Here is a 13,970-nt window from a genome sequence, read left to right on the forward strand (position 1 = left end):
ATGGCACCACCTTAACTGTGAGAACAAACAATAATTCCCAGTGTACATGTTGAAGTCGGCGTAGCTGGATGCTACCACACAACGATGGCTTGTTGAAATGTCCACATACAATTTCAACCTTCAATACCAACTCGGGTGCACTAACCCTCTGCGGCCTTATGTTCTGCCATACTATACAGCTGGATCCACCACATGGAAGGAGTTGTCTTCAGCAAGCATCAGAGCTGTCAGCCAGGCTGCAAGTCAGCAGAAGACTGACAGACAGCCAAGAGTGTACATTGCTTGGGATAACCAGCTGAGGGTGTGCCAGTAGTCTACTGCAATATCTCTAGCCTGGAAGCATCTGAGCTACTGTGCCCGACGCAAGATGAGATCGGACTGTCACAACTAATTATCCATCTACCCTGGCATTACTCTGTTCTTTCGAGCCAAGATCACAGGTACGGATGCGATTAGATCTGTCACTAGAAACCATGATCATAGCACAATGCTGCAGAAGCAGGAGAAGCTTGAGCAGAAGGGTGGAGTCCTGTAAAAGGAAGCCAAGTTGGAGATTGGATAGTAAATCAACTGGTACCAATGCAGCAATTCTGCCAAACTGTACTTTATATCCTAGCATGGACATTTTAGCAGTGAAAGAAACTGAGTTGGTTTGCTGAAGGCTTTTCTAGCTCTGTGTATCTGCGGAGGTAGAATACTCCTGCCAGCACTTCCCAGATTTCAAATCAATACTCATCAAGCAGATTCTGGAGCAGGTTGGCACCAAGAAGACCGCTATGACTCCTCATCAGCCCCAGGATGATGTCCATGTGGTTAATTAGTGGTGAAGTAGAAAAGACCAGTTGGGGTCAGCATGTGCATACAATTCTATTTTTAGCAGGGAGGATAGCTCAGAGGCCACGCGTTAGTCTTGGAAGCAAGACAACGCATAGCAACATAGGTTTGAATCCCGGTCTTACGCTTAAAAACCGATCACAGGTATTTACGCGTTATAAAATCAAATCTAGCTGTGTTTTGCATCTTGGTTAAGTAAAATCTTGCTGCGTTTTGCTTACTTGCTCTGCACTTTGCTTGTACTGTTGCTTCTCTGTAACTTGCTGGCTTAGTGACTTCACTGTTCTCTTTGATACACTTACCTGCTTTCCCTTCTCCCCCATCTTTTCCGTGCTATCACACCCATGGCGCTTTCTGTTTCTCCTATCTTCTCCAACTGCTTCTTCATTGACTATCCTTCCCTTCTCACCAAGTCTGGTAGGAAGAAGTTCAAAAAGGACATCTTGGCCTCCCTATCGCCGATACCTATTCCAGAGCTTGCTCCAGACAGACCCTCACTGACATCCTCCGTCGTTCCTTCATGATCTCTGCTCTGTCTTGTCTCCTCCTCTCCCATTAATGGTGGCACCCGCTGGGAAGTTCACATGGCTCCCTTTGACTTCATCTTAATGGCACCGTCATTGTACAAGGCCCTCGGGCCAATCTACTCCTCTTTGAGAGGCTCTTCCCTCGACTTATCAATTTAGTTTAATCTCCTGCTGTCCACTCCTCCAACTCCTTCCCACCTCCCACCCCCTTGGCTACCTTGCCCTCTCGTCCCTCCTCTTCTGCCTCACCTCGGGCGCCTTCCACACCTCCGCAGGGCATACCTCCGATTTGTACCCCTCTCTGGAAGGACTTTAAGCCTGGCAATCTTCATCTTGCCACTCAACTCTCGCTCTGCTGCAAACACTCCTCTGACATCTGTCACCTACTGGAAGAACTTGACCTCAATGTCCTTGGTTTTACCGAGACATGGTTCACCAGCTCTGTCACAGGCTTTGACACTCTCCTCCCTGATGGCTACAAGATCCTCTCTGTACCCAGATCCACCCGGTCTTGATCTTTCCTGAGTGGATTCCTGCCTCTATCAATCCCACACAGGCAATGCCTTGTCTGCAGGCTTTCTCTCTCTCCTAGCCACTCTCTTACCGTGGCCATCTACCGGCCTCCTGGTCAGATCACCTAATTTCTCTGAGTGGGCGGACCGCTCCTCCTCCCTCCTGGCCTCAACTCCTTCTTGGTGACCTCAATATCCATCGAGACTCTCCTTGTTCCTCCTCTGTACTCTTCCGCTGATATACCCCAAGGTTTCTAAGCGCAGGACCTCTGTGATTCCCTCTCCCTTTCTAGCCTCCCAACTCACTATGCAGGTCACACATTTGATGTCTTGGTCTCCTCAGACCTCCCCCTCTCCATCCCTCTGACCACTCCTCCCTCCTGGAGTGATCACTCCCTCCTCTCCTCATCTCTCCCTCTCTTCCCCCCAGGCCAAGCCTACCCCAACACTGCCACCTACCTTCTCGGACATCCGGCCTTGAAGTGTCAGTTGAGGCGTTCCCCGCCAGCTTCTCTCGCGCCCCCCCCCCCCCCCCACTTCTGGCTGAATCGCAGCCCAGTCTATGCTCTACTCTTCTATTTCCGATACTCTTGATGCTCTTGTCCCCGTCATGAGGTTCTGTTTGAAGCCCAAAGCCAAGTGCAATTCTTGGCATGACTCTGACCTAGCTACACATAGACGTAAGTGTAGGGTGCCTGAGAGGAAATGGAGGGCTTCTTGTTCATCCTCTGACAAACTGGCCTGTCGCCTGCTCCAAAGGCAATACAGACTCTCTGACCACACTAAGAAGAGAGCACACATCGAAGCCCGTGTCTCTGCGGCATCTAACAACTCGGCCGAAGTCTTTAAAATATGCAAGCAGCTGGCCAACCCTGCTGCAGTCTCAACCTCTCCCGTCGCCTCCCAGGCCCTTTGCATGGCCCTTGCCTCTCACTTCATATCAAAAACCCAGGATATCCTTTACACCCTCTTGTCCCCTCTTCTCCCCTCTCCTTCTGTCAACTCTGGCCCTCCTACAGCCACCCCTACCCTCTTTCTCGTCCTTTCCTCTTTTCTCCCCTGATGAGGTCTCTAGACAAGTCTGATCTATGAAAGTCTCGTCAAAACAGGTTCCTCCCTGTTCTTCCAAAACCATCAAGGAACACATTGACACCATCGCTGCTGCCCTGGCTAATTTCCGCAACCTCGCCTTTGCCTCAGAAGCCTTCCCCTCCCCTCTGAAACACTCTTGTGCTCCCTCTTCTCAAGAAACCCCCAGCTGACCCTTCTTGCCCGGCTAACTATCGCCCAATCTCCATCACTCCTTTTCTGGGCAAACTCCTGGAAAAGCTGCACATCTTGCAGCTTAACCTTCACTTCGATTCTGTTGGTTGTCTCCACAACCATCAGTCTGGCTTTAGGGCTGCCAGAAGCACAGAAACTGCTCTCCTCAACACCCGGGATGATCTGCTCCCCAGTCTTGACTCCTGCTCAGCCGTCTCTGTGACAACCTGGGTATCACCAATCAGGCTCTGGCCTGGCTGACTTCTTTCCTCTCTGACCGGCCCTCCCAGGTCCAACTTGGGTCCTTCCTTTCATCTATCTCCCTTTCTACCTGCGGCGTTCCAATGGGGTCTAACCTTTCACCCTGGCTTTTTCAACCAATACCTGGCACCTCTCGCCTACCGCATTGCCATTTTCTGCCACAATTTTCAGTGCTATGCTGATTAAAAGCAACTAATTTTCAGGCTTCCCTCAGCCACCTCTTCTCCTTCTCTCATCTCAGATTGCATATCTGCCGTTCAGGTTTGGTGTGTGCCGCCAACGAGCTCTGTCTGAATGCCAGCAAGACGGCGATCATCCTCATCGGCACACCTTCACCCTCCTTTCCTGTCTCACTCTGGCGGGCCTCCCTTGGCCCTCCTCCTACCCCCACCTGCGAGGCTAAGAACCTCGGGTTCATCCATGCTCTCCTCTGCCCACATCTCTGATGTCTCTAAAAAGTCAAACTTCCTACTGCACCTCCTCAGAGGTATTCTGCCTTTCCTCTCCTTCCCCCAGAAGCTCACTGTCTCTCGAGCCCTGGTTCTCTCTAGGTTGGATTATTGCAACAGCCTCTTTCTAAATCTACCTGCTAATACTCTGTCCTTTGCTACTTATGGATAACAGGACTGCAAGACTTGTCCTTGGCATCAAGCCCTGGGATCGTTCTCTCCAGCCCTGAAATCTCTCCACTGGCTCGTAGTGGCTGCAAGGACCCTTTGCATTGCCCACAAGGCTTTCTGAGGCCTGCGTCCAAAATACCTTCAGCTATCCCTCCATAAACACCTTCCCTCCCGAGCTTTTCGCTCCTCCACCTCTAACTCCCTCAGGGTCAGTCATTTTTCAAAGAAACGAGCTGGAGGTAGTTCTCGGTCTTCGGCTGGGGCCTCCCTCTGGAACAGCCTCCCTGCCACTCTATAACTTGAGGAGAATCATCTCCTGTTCCAAAAGCACCTCAAGACCTTACTCTTTGCTTCTGCCTTCACTCCTCCTCTCCCCTGCTGATCTGTTCTGTCTCAGCATCGTGCATCTGGTTACCCTCTGACTTTCGGGCCTAGGCACCTGCTCACCCTGCCACCCACCTGCACTGCCTTCTGGCAATCCCTTGCACTTAGACACACTGTTGCCTTAAACCTAGCAATTGCCACTGGCTGGTTGCACTACCACTGTTTGTTGCTTTTTATTATTTATTTGTATTACTTTGCTCAGCACTTTCCACTTCTCAGCCGCCCCCATGCACTTTCCCCTCTCCCTCTCTCATGCACTTGTGCGTTCTCAAGTTGGCACCAATGATGAAGAGAAGGAGTGTAAACTAAAGGGAAGAGTGACTGCATTGGCCGGAAAGCAAAAGTAGGGATAGACAGGAGGGGGCATGGGAGAAGAGATGGGACAAGAACACGAGAGGGAGTGAGAACTAAATGGGATGCTGAAAGAAATTAATGACGATACCAACGGACAGCACAGAAGTAGACATGTAAAAAGAGGCAAGATAGAAAACGCAGTAAAGAGAGAAGAGTCAGAAAGGAATAAGAGGAAGAAAAATGGGAGGGGAGTCTGCGTGACTGGGAGAGAGACAGCAAGAGGGGCTTAAGAAAGAAGAGAGACAGACAATGATGGTGGAGACATACAGGGAAAATGGGAAAGAGCGCAGATAGGGATAACAGCAGAGAGGAGAAACAACAAGAAGAATAGTGTGGCAAGAGAATGCAAAGGAACGATATAAAGAACGTGTGATGGAGAAATGGAAGCGATAAAAGGAGAGACTGAGGGAGAGAGGAGAGGTGTAATTGGAGGGAGAGAGTGAGAAAAGAAGGTCTAACAGAGAGACTGTATGGAGAGTACAAAGAAGGTGAAAGAACAGCAGAGGGAGAATGCATAAATGTCAACACCTAGCACAACTCCCATGTTGCAGTTGCCCGGCACACCCAGGATTCTGGGTTCAGCCACCCCGTACAGTAACAACCGCAAGATGGTTTTCGACAATGCTCTCCTTTCAACACATTTGCATTTCGTCCTGATGAGGCTGGTCCTTTTGTTTGTGGACCACGTTAACCGAAACTCGAGTCGACGATACTAAACAGACATTTTTCCATCTGTTTTTGTTTTACGAATAAGATGATCATTGACATTGTATGTATAAGTGACTTGACGTACAATACATATCACACTTCGCAGTAGTGTACAAGTTATGTACAGCAATTTATGACATACCGGGTCTCAGTTTTGAGACCACTGCATAATAGAATTGGTAATCAGCCACACTATAGTTAATTCTTGCTCATTGTTGTTGTGCATGAATGTTATGTATGTGTAAGAGGAATGATTGAGAGTTTTCTTCCAGATATTTACCCTTGTAATGTTTTCTTGGAGATAGATGCAGATTGACTATGTATTTTGCATAACATGATTTCATAAACTTTCTTTATTAAGTTCAATTTGTTTTGAATGACTTATGTCCATGTATAATTGCTAGAGGGTACGTATTGTTTTCAGTGTTCGAATTTATGGTTGGTCAATAAACCTGATCTGCGTTGAAACGGATGCCATGATAAATTTGCAAACTGCAACCGTGTCCGCACTCACCACAGTGAGAACATATTTCAAAATGCAACATTATACTTGTCTTATAAATTAAACATCCTTTGGAGAGGTGAGGGGTGGGGAGAGGATGGGATGCAAGCTGTCCAGAAAAAGGCAAAGAAATTGTGTTTTTTATTTTCCTATGTCCCTGAACATCCAGTTTTTCAGGGAAATTGCTGTGATGTTCGCAAACTTGATAAACGTTCTAGGACATTCATGCATAAGTATACTATATATAGTTATGGTTCAGATGCATTCACTATAGTAAGAGCACTTTTTGGGTAGCTTATAGTGTAGTTGTGCTCACTGCGCACAGAGAAACTAAAGGATCCATCACCCATCCGACACCTGATTCTACTGAACCGAGCGATTCTGCTGACCATCAGTATCAGCACCGTTAGAAGCACGCAACTCTGACTATTGATTCATGCCGGCCTCAACTCCATTAAGGGAGGACTATGCAACATCTTATGCATCACGGCTAGGGAGCTTTGCCAAGTATCTACTGCCTGTCCATACGGCACCTTTTCCAATGCTAGGAGCCTGATAACTCAGAAGCTGCTCCATTAGTGGAATCATATTTGGTTTCTACCTTCACTCCGCCTGATCTGAACTCCTGGGCTGACCCTATCATTACAGGAGGGACCTTCCACTTTTCTAACTTTGGATCCTGCCACGACTACAGCAATGCATAAGGACTATTTATTAATCCTTCTACAATCTACCCCAAGAGTTGTATGCCCCCACAATAACCTTCTCCAGGTCTTGTCTTTTTTTCACACTTAAGCTGTTTGCTGTATAGGAATTTGATGTGAATCTTTTTCTCCTGAAGAAAGTTCTGTATTTGAGACACCTACGAACTGAAACATGTCGAGACACCCAACTCGCAATGTTTGTTAATTAATTGACATTTGTATGCTGTGACAATTTGCTGTGCATTACCTTCACACATTATTTAAACACAAGCCGCTTTTAGGCTTTATGTTGTTGTATTCCTATGTAATGCAGTTGTAAGACTTTACCTGCATCTATACTGTTGACGTATGTGCTCGTTGATTTAATACTGTTTTATCCATGTTCTAATTTATTAAACTTGTGTTTTTTGATATTAATTGTAATTTGTTTTGTCATAGTACCTCATGCCATCTTTTGTTCCATTTTCTTCATATTTAAAGTCTATCCTACCCCGGATTAGATAGAACGAACACTCTTAATTTTGTGTTTATTTTGTGTCCCCCGGGATTCCTCCCACATCCTTCGATAGCTTATAACTTGAGCCATTTCATGAAAATCCACAAAAGATTTCAAGATGTGGTGTTAATCTTCCAGTGTTTCATTTTTTGGGAAAATGCTAAAATGTAAGTGGAAACAGTGAGAATTAGTGATAACTTTGGTGACATGCCCTGCACAATAATAAAAAAAAAATGTCCGGAAAGTTCAATACAAATTAGGAATGTTATTATCGAGAAGTGTGATTTAATTTTAAAATTAAAAATTGCTACTACTTTATAGAGGGAGGGGCATCAACTGTATACATTTACCAGACCATCTTGGAAGCTTCCTTCAGCAGTTTCTGCAAACCATCTCCAAAATTAATTTTGCTTTTCAATACATTTTCAAGGGCCTATGATGAGAAATCATAGAGAAACTAACTTGGTAGATGGTCAAATTATATACTAACACCATAAATATGCCAAGTGTAATAACTTTAGGTGCATTTTTGGAAATAGTAGTTCACTTTGCAAACTCCTTTGGTTTTTTATATATAGCTATGGAATGCACAGTGTATAGGGAACATCCCAAAACAATATTATTTTAAAAGGTGACTTTATTTAGCATTTGTGTTGTAAGAAGATTCAATTCAACACTACAGCTAAGTCAATGCCTAGTCTGGGATACTGAATGGAAACCCTTATTGATATATCTTTATGTCCAGTTCATGAGTTCTGGATGATTACCCCTATATAACACCCCTCTCTTAGAATCCCCCTGACCCCACTGAGCCAAGAAGTAGTTCTGTTTTGCAAGTTTAAAAGGTTTATTTGAGAATGTAAACAATATATATATATATCACACTTTATAATAAATTAATAATTGAATATCACGCTTAATCTGAGCAGTAATCAATAATGGATAGTCTGGCACTAGCACACTTCTTTATAATCAATGATGAGTGGGTATAGGATGGATAAGATAGCAACAATACTTTTATGGTTTCAAATAGATGCAATGTGGAATGAAAATGCAGTACAGAAAATACTCAATATGACTTCAACAAAACAATGTAATCACTTTTCTCTGGCAATCAAACCCCCCCCCCCCCTTATGCAATGTAAGGAAATGTAGAGTAGCACACAGTTCTCAGACATGCAATCAAATGTAATTCAGTTCACCTCAGCAAGCTTAGACTACGGATAGAAGTTGAAACACAGGCCCAAAATGCTTTTATATGTGCTGGCAATGAAGTGAGGAATATGCTGAAAATGGTTTTAATTCCCTTTAGGAGGTTCAGGGTGAGTGATAGCTACTTTATATGAGTTCAGGATCACTTTAACAATGCTCTAGGAGTAACAAGCAGGTTAAACGAGTTTTTGGCAAAGTAAAGCAAGGAATCTGCCGCTTTTAACACGTGAGAGAAATCAGCTGAAATCGCAAATCGCGGCAAAATTTGCGAATGCGTGAATCGCGATTACGGCAAAAGTATAAGGAGTAGCTTCTAGGTTTGTTGAAAAGCTAAGATTCTAAGCTTTCAGGGGAAAGTTAAACCAAGTTTCTAGCCCAAACGGTTCCAAAGATATGAACGATTTTGTAAAGGTCGTTTTTTCGAATTTAAAGTAACTCAAATTGACAGGTGACAGCTTTTAAAAATGACAGGTGACAGCTATGCGGCTGCAGAATTGACAAGTGACAGTTAGGAGGCAGTTCTACTTAGATTGAATAGATTGAATTATATCACTGTAAACTAAGAGATTTGGTTTCACACCGTCCTAGCTGTACTCACAATGTATTTGGAAGGTCTAGGTCTCACGGATCGGGTCAAGATGGCTTCGGTTCTGGTTTCGCCCCGGACGGTCTCTGTGCACAGCGTCTGGTCTCTGCTCTGCTGGTCTGACACTGCTCCTGGCCCGGCTCCTGGATCTCTGGGGACAGTGTCTGTGCACAGCTCCTGGATCTTTCTGCACAGCTTTCTCTGGACACAGCGCTGATCTGCACGGCTCCTGGATGCTGCTACCGCTGTTAGGTTTGCTGGATGCTGAGGCCTGCTAAGAAGAGTTCTCAGTTTGTGGGTTTAGGCCCTTGCTTTGAGTTCTGAATCAAGTTCTTTGGAGTTTTAAAGTCTAAGTGCTGGATCTGGTATCTTCTGGATGTTGTGTGGTTCGGCAGAGCGCGTTGCAGCAACTGGATTTGAATCTCCTCTCTAGCTTCCAGTGGCTCTTTTTATGTCTTTTGAAAGTGGGTGTGTGTGCAGCATTACTAGCCAGCCCCTCTCTCAACTGCCCATTGGTCAAGCTTTCCGCACTGCTTTGATTGGGGGAAGGAAATGTGTGTCATGGTGATGCTGTTTTATGGTCTGCAGCAAGGATACTCCCCTGTCAAATTGCACACAAATCTATATTTGACCCAAATACATATTTGCACAGGTACACATTTGTTTAAAATTACATGCACCCATCACATATCACATGAGGTATACTCTGATCAAACTCTGCTCTTCCTGGAGGCTTGCATTCAAAAATGGCAACATATTTTCGATTTTAGTGGGCTATGCAACATTGGTTTGTCATTAAAATTTATACAAATGTGCGCAAGGCATGTATGCATTTATATAAGGAAGTGTCAGATTTTTAACATGCATACATTTGGAGTGAAACCCTATTTTCTGCTAGCAACCCCCCAGATCATACCACCAGGTCCTAAAACCTCTTAAAATGTGGGCAGAAAAATCACAAGAATTATGGTATCATTTAGATAATTTTGACAAGTTCGCACCATGAGTTATACATCTTTCTTAAAATCATATTCTGGCCAACAGGTGTGTGTCTTCCCAGGTCACATGGTGTAGAAACCAGTTTATCCAGTTTCTGCCAAGCTCAGAGACCCTGCCCCGCCCAGCTTCTGCCAAGAGGAAGCTATTTTAGGGCCCCCCCAATAACCCATCTGCCTGGGCCCTGGAAGGCCCATTGTTCAAGAGGAAGCCATTTATGACCTCCCCCCCAATAAACCCTCTGCCTGGGTCCTTTGTTTAGTCTCTAGCAGTCCCTTGGTAATTCAATCAGAGAGGGGTAACCTCCCCTCAGAATGCAGCCAGGCCTGAGAACTGCTGTGGATCCAGTTTCACTCCAATTGGGGGGAGGTTGTCAGGCAGAATCCAGTTCCTTAAGCCAGGCCTCAGCTAATGTCACTTTTAGTTACCCAGTTTTCTGCATTCAAATAAAACTAACAATTTTTACATATGCAGCTAGAATGCTGATTCTAAGTTCAAAACTATGACATTTTAACAGTGACAAACTATGTGGCAGTCACAAGTCTGTCCCTCAGTTTATTTACACATTTCGATTTTTGGTAATTTTAAATCCAGTTTCAGTTTAAGCCGCTGCAGACCTGCAGAGCTCAGCCAGTCTTGTTATAAACCTTCAAGTCACTTCAGAATATAACTTAACATTGTATCCACCTCTCAGTAAGTCTTTCTTTGGCCTGCTTTGGGTTCATTTATTCAGTTTTACACAAATGTCTGGTGTTGTTTTAAAACGCCAGCTTTCTGATAGTGGTGAGCACCAGTATTGCAGCCATTTTTGGGATCTGCCTTGGATTCAAGCATTTCAAACAAGAGATATTACATGGAAGTATATTCTCCAGGTTTAACACATGGCACTGGTGTTTTTCCTTTGGCAAGTTAGGGAACCATTTTGGTGTGCGCAAACTGCGTGGTTCTCCTGGATTCGGGCGCACATGTGGGCTTTTTGGCCATCTTGGATTTTCTAAGCCCACAGCACCAAATGTTGCAGCATGATAGCTCAAACGTGGGTCAGGACACCCAACAGTGTCGATGATACTTGTCACAAAGTACTGCCATTGTAAAGAGGATTGCTATGTAGGTGTTCACAGTAGTTTATTAGTTTACTTAGCAGAAAAAGTAGTATTTCATTTTTCTGCATCAATATATTTTGACAAACTGTTTGAAAACAAAATAAGGATATTTCCAAAACTAGAAGTTGCACTATTTTAGTGTGGGCAACAATGATATTGTAAAAAAAATAAAATAAGAAAATGCATTTCCTACCTTAAAATGCATTTCAATTAAAATAAGTGCTGATTGTGCATTTCTGCTGCGCTATCAATCAAAGCACGCTATTTCCCAAACATCCAACAAATCTTGCTTGTACCTACCGTAACCTTGTTGCTGCCCTGGATAACCTTGCTGGTTTGCATACTGCTGTGGTGGTGGAACATAACCCTGCTGCTGTGGGGGTCCTTGATATGCATCCTGCTGTTGACCATACTGTGAATTTCCTGTAAAAGGATTGGATTAAAACATTACGACAGAAATTATTTATATGTGCGCTTTCAATTAACTAAATAGTCAGCACCAAAAATCTTAAAAAAAAGAAAATCACAATTTGAAATAATTATTCACAAAAAGCAACTCAAACCAAACAGACGAAAACTGGCCAAAGCTGCATCTGAAGGTAGTTGTACAATGCTTAATGTAAGATGTTTTGGGTAATCCCTCCTAAATCGGCACTACATACACCAGAGCAATCAGCCGTACAGGAAGTGCTAAATAAACGAACACACAATACAAATAAAACACAGCTACAAGAGCACAGACTAGTAACACAAAACGGGCAAACTGTTACAATGGGGTTATGTTCATTGTGCTTTTCAATTGAGGAAAAGGTTACTTAAATATTTTAGCCATTATACTGTTAGACCTTGTGATGGCACAGTTATTCACTGCAGTGACTTCAAGAAAGCTGTTTGAGAAACATGCTTGCACTGTCTACATCAGTGTTTAAAGGTGTCGCAAGAAACGAGTAAGGAGGGGGGCGGGTAGGGTGTGTGTGCGTGTGCGTGCGTGCGTGAAGGTATATGGATACCTCCTTCGTAGTAATGTGGTGAGGAATCCCCATAAGGCTTATCGTAGCCTTGCTCAGGATACGACGGTTGCTGAAAACCGTAATCACTATGACCTACACCAATTCAACAAGAAACAGGAAGAAAAGTTAATGGACTTTCGAGTGAAAGTGCTACAGAGATTTCAACTTAACAAAAGAGAAATCATTTGGAAGTACACCAGAAAAGCAACATTTGTACAAATGAAATCCACATATGTTACTGTCTTTTAATCCTGTAATTTTAAAGGACCATTCTAGATCAACGAAAACACACATGAAAAGCCTTATACAGGCCTTAATATTACAAAGGGACAGTGATTTATTGTTTATAACATACAATTGAAATCATTAAGCTACTCGCATATGGTATGCAATCTGAATTTAATTAAGAGCTAACAAAAGAAGCAATTATCATATTTTGAACTCCGTTCTATCGCTAATCCAGGATAAAACAACGAGGGTGAACTAGAGAAAGCCATTTCTATACCATTGCAATAAAGGACACGTCAAATCATCCATGTGTTCGAGACAGTACAAAGCAACATCATACATTATCTATGAGGCACAATTCAGGGTGCGATAGGTATTTTTAAACCACATGTAGGTTTGAGATAACACTACATTTCTTGAGGGTCACTTGTTAAACGAGGCCTTGCACCAAGAGACTAGGCCACAACATTGGATTAGTTCATTTAACGAATTGCTTTCTAACTACACGTTAAGTGTGAATGTGTTTGTGTTTTTTAATTGAGTACTGCTTTTTGCCTCCATTTACACAATTCATTTAGTTTAGTTTATTATTTGTATAGCGCAGACTAACCCTGAGGTATCAGGGCGTATTAAACATTGAGCATGTGTTACATATACAGAGCACAGGATGCTTGGTGACATTTGAGAGAATGGTTACAATAATGATGCAGGGTGCAGTATTTGAAATACGAGGACTTTGTGAAGACCAGGTTACAAATGGTCATGGCAATAGACATCGAAATATTACAAATACAGTAATTAAAACAGACAGGCAAATCTTAGTCCAGCTACGGAGATGCATTTCTGAGAGGTGGAGAGTTAGGGTTGCTGGGTGAACAGCAAGTCCTTCACTTTGGCTCTAAAGGACCAAAAGGAAGGTTCAGCTCTGATGTCTGTGGGGAGCGAGTTCCAGCATTTTGCTGCTAGTACCGGGAAGCTCGATCCTCCAGCTGCTTTCAGGTTAAACTTGGGAATGTTCAGGCGGTGTAAATAAGGAGCTCTGGTAGGTCTGGTGGAGCAGTGTCTTGAGAATTTGTCAGTTAAGTTTGTTTATTTTATTTACATAGCATGCCTGACCAGAGGGTAGCAGGGCGCTAGGATAAGAGTAACGGTTACATGGTACATTTTATGCAGGTGAAATACAATTTTATACAGGCAAGATATAATTGAAGTACACATTTTAAATAGACAAAATGCAGGGATAGTTGGTAGGTCAAAACGGTAATAACAGTGAGATGTAGCGTAGCGTGGTAGAGTTCGTTTTTTGTTGAGTAGCCATGTGATAACGTGACTTTGGAATTTATCAAACGCTTGAATAGTTTTGATGTCCGGTGGGAGCGAGTTCCTGGCTAGAACCGGGAAATTGGCACCGCCAGATCTTTTAGGTTGTACCTAGGCACCACCAGGCAGGAGGTATTGCATGATCTTGTGATTCGGGGAAACAGTTTCCAGGTGAATTTGTCGGTGAGATATGGAGGGGCTTGGTGGTTGAGAGCTTTATGAGTGAGGCAGATGGTTTTCATGTCAATTTTCTCTCGTATGGAAAGCCATTTGTGGTGCTTTCTGGTAGCTGAAATATGCTCTCTTCTAGGGATGTTTAATGCTGCTCTAAGCACATTATTTTGCAGGAT

General features: G+C 43.8%; 1 protein-coding gene across 2 annotated transcripts in view; it reads right to left on the reverse strand.

Moving 5' to 3' along the window:
* Window positions 1-13,970, reverse strand: part of SS18 (SS18 subunit of BAF chromatin remodeling complex) — an 844,462-nt gene that overhangs the window by 170,866 nt on the left and 659,626 nt on the right. For both annotated transcript variants that reach the window (XM_069620936.1, XM_069620935.1), the window contains one exon: window positions 11,363-11,485. In XM_069620936.1, coding sequence (XP_069477037.1) covers window positions 11,363-11,485 — 123 coding nt within the window. The remainder of the gene's footprint in view (window positions 1-11,362; window positions 11,486-13,970) is intronic.

Source organism: Ambystoma mexicanum, chromosome 5q, assembly GCF_040938575.1.
Source record: "Ambystoma mexicanum isolate Mex_15411 chromosome 5q, UKY_AmexF1_1, whole genome shotgun sequence".
NCBI classification, from domain to species: domain Eukaryota; kingdom Metazoa; phylum Chordata; class Amphibia; order Caudata; family Ambystomatidae; genus Ambystoma; species Ambystoma mexicanum.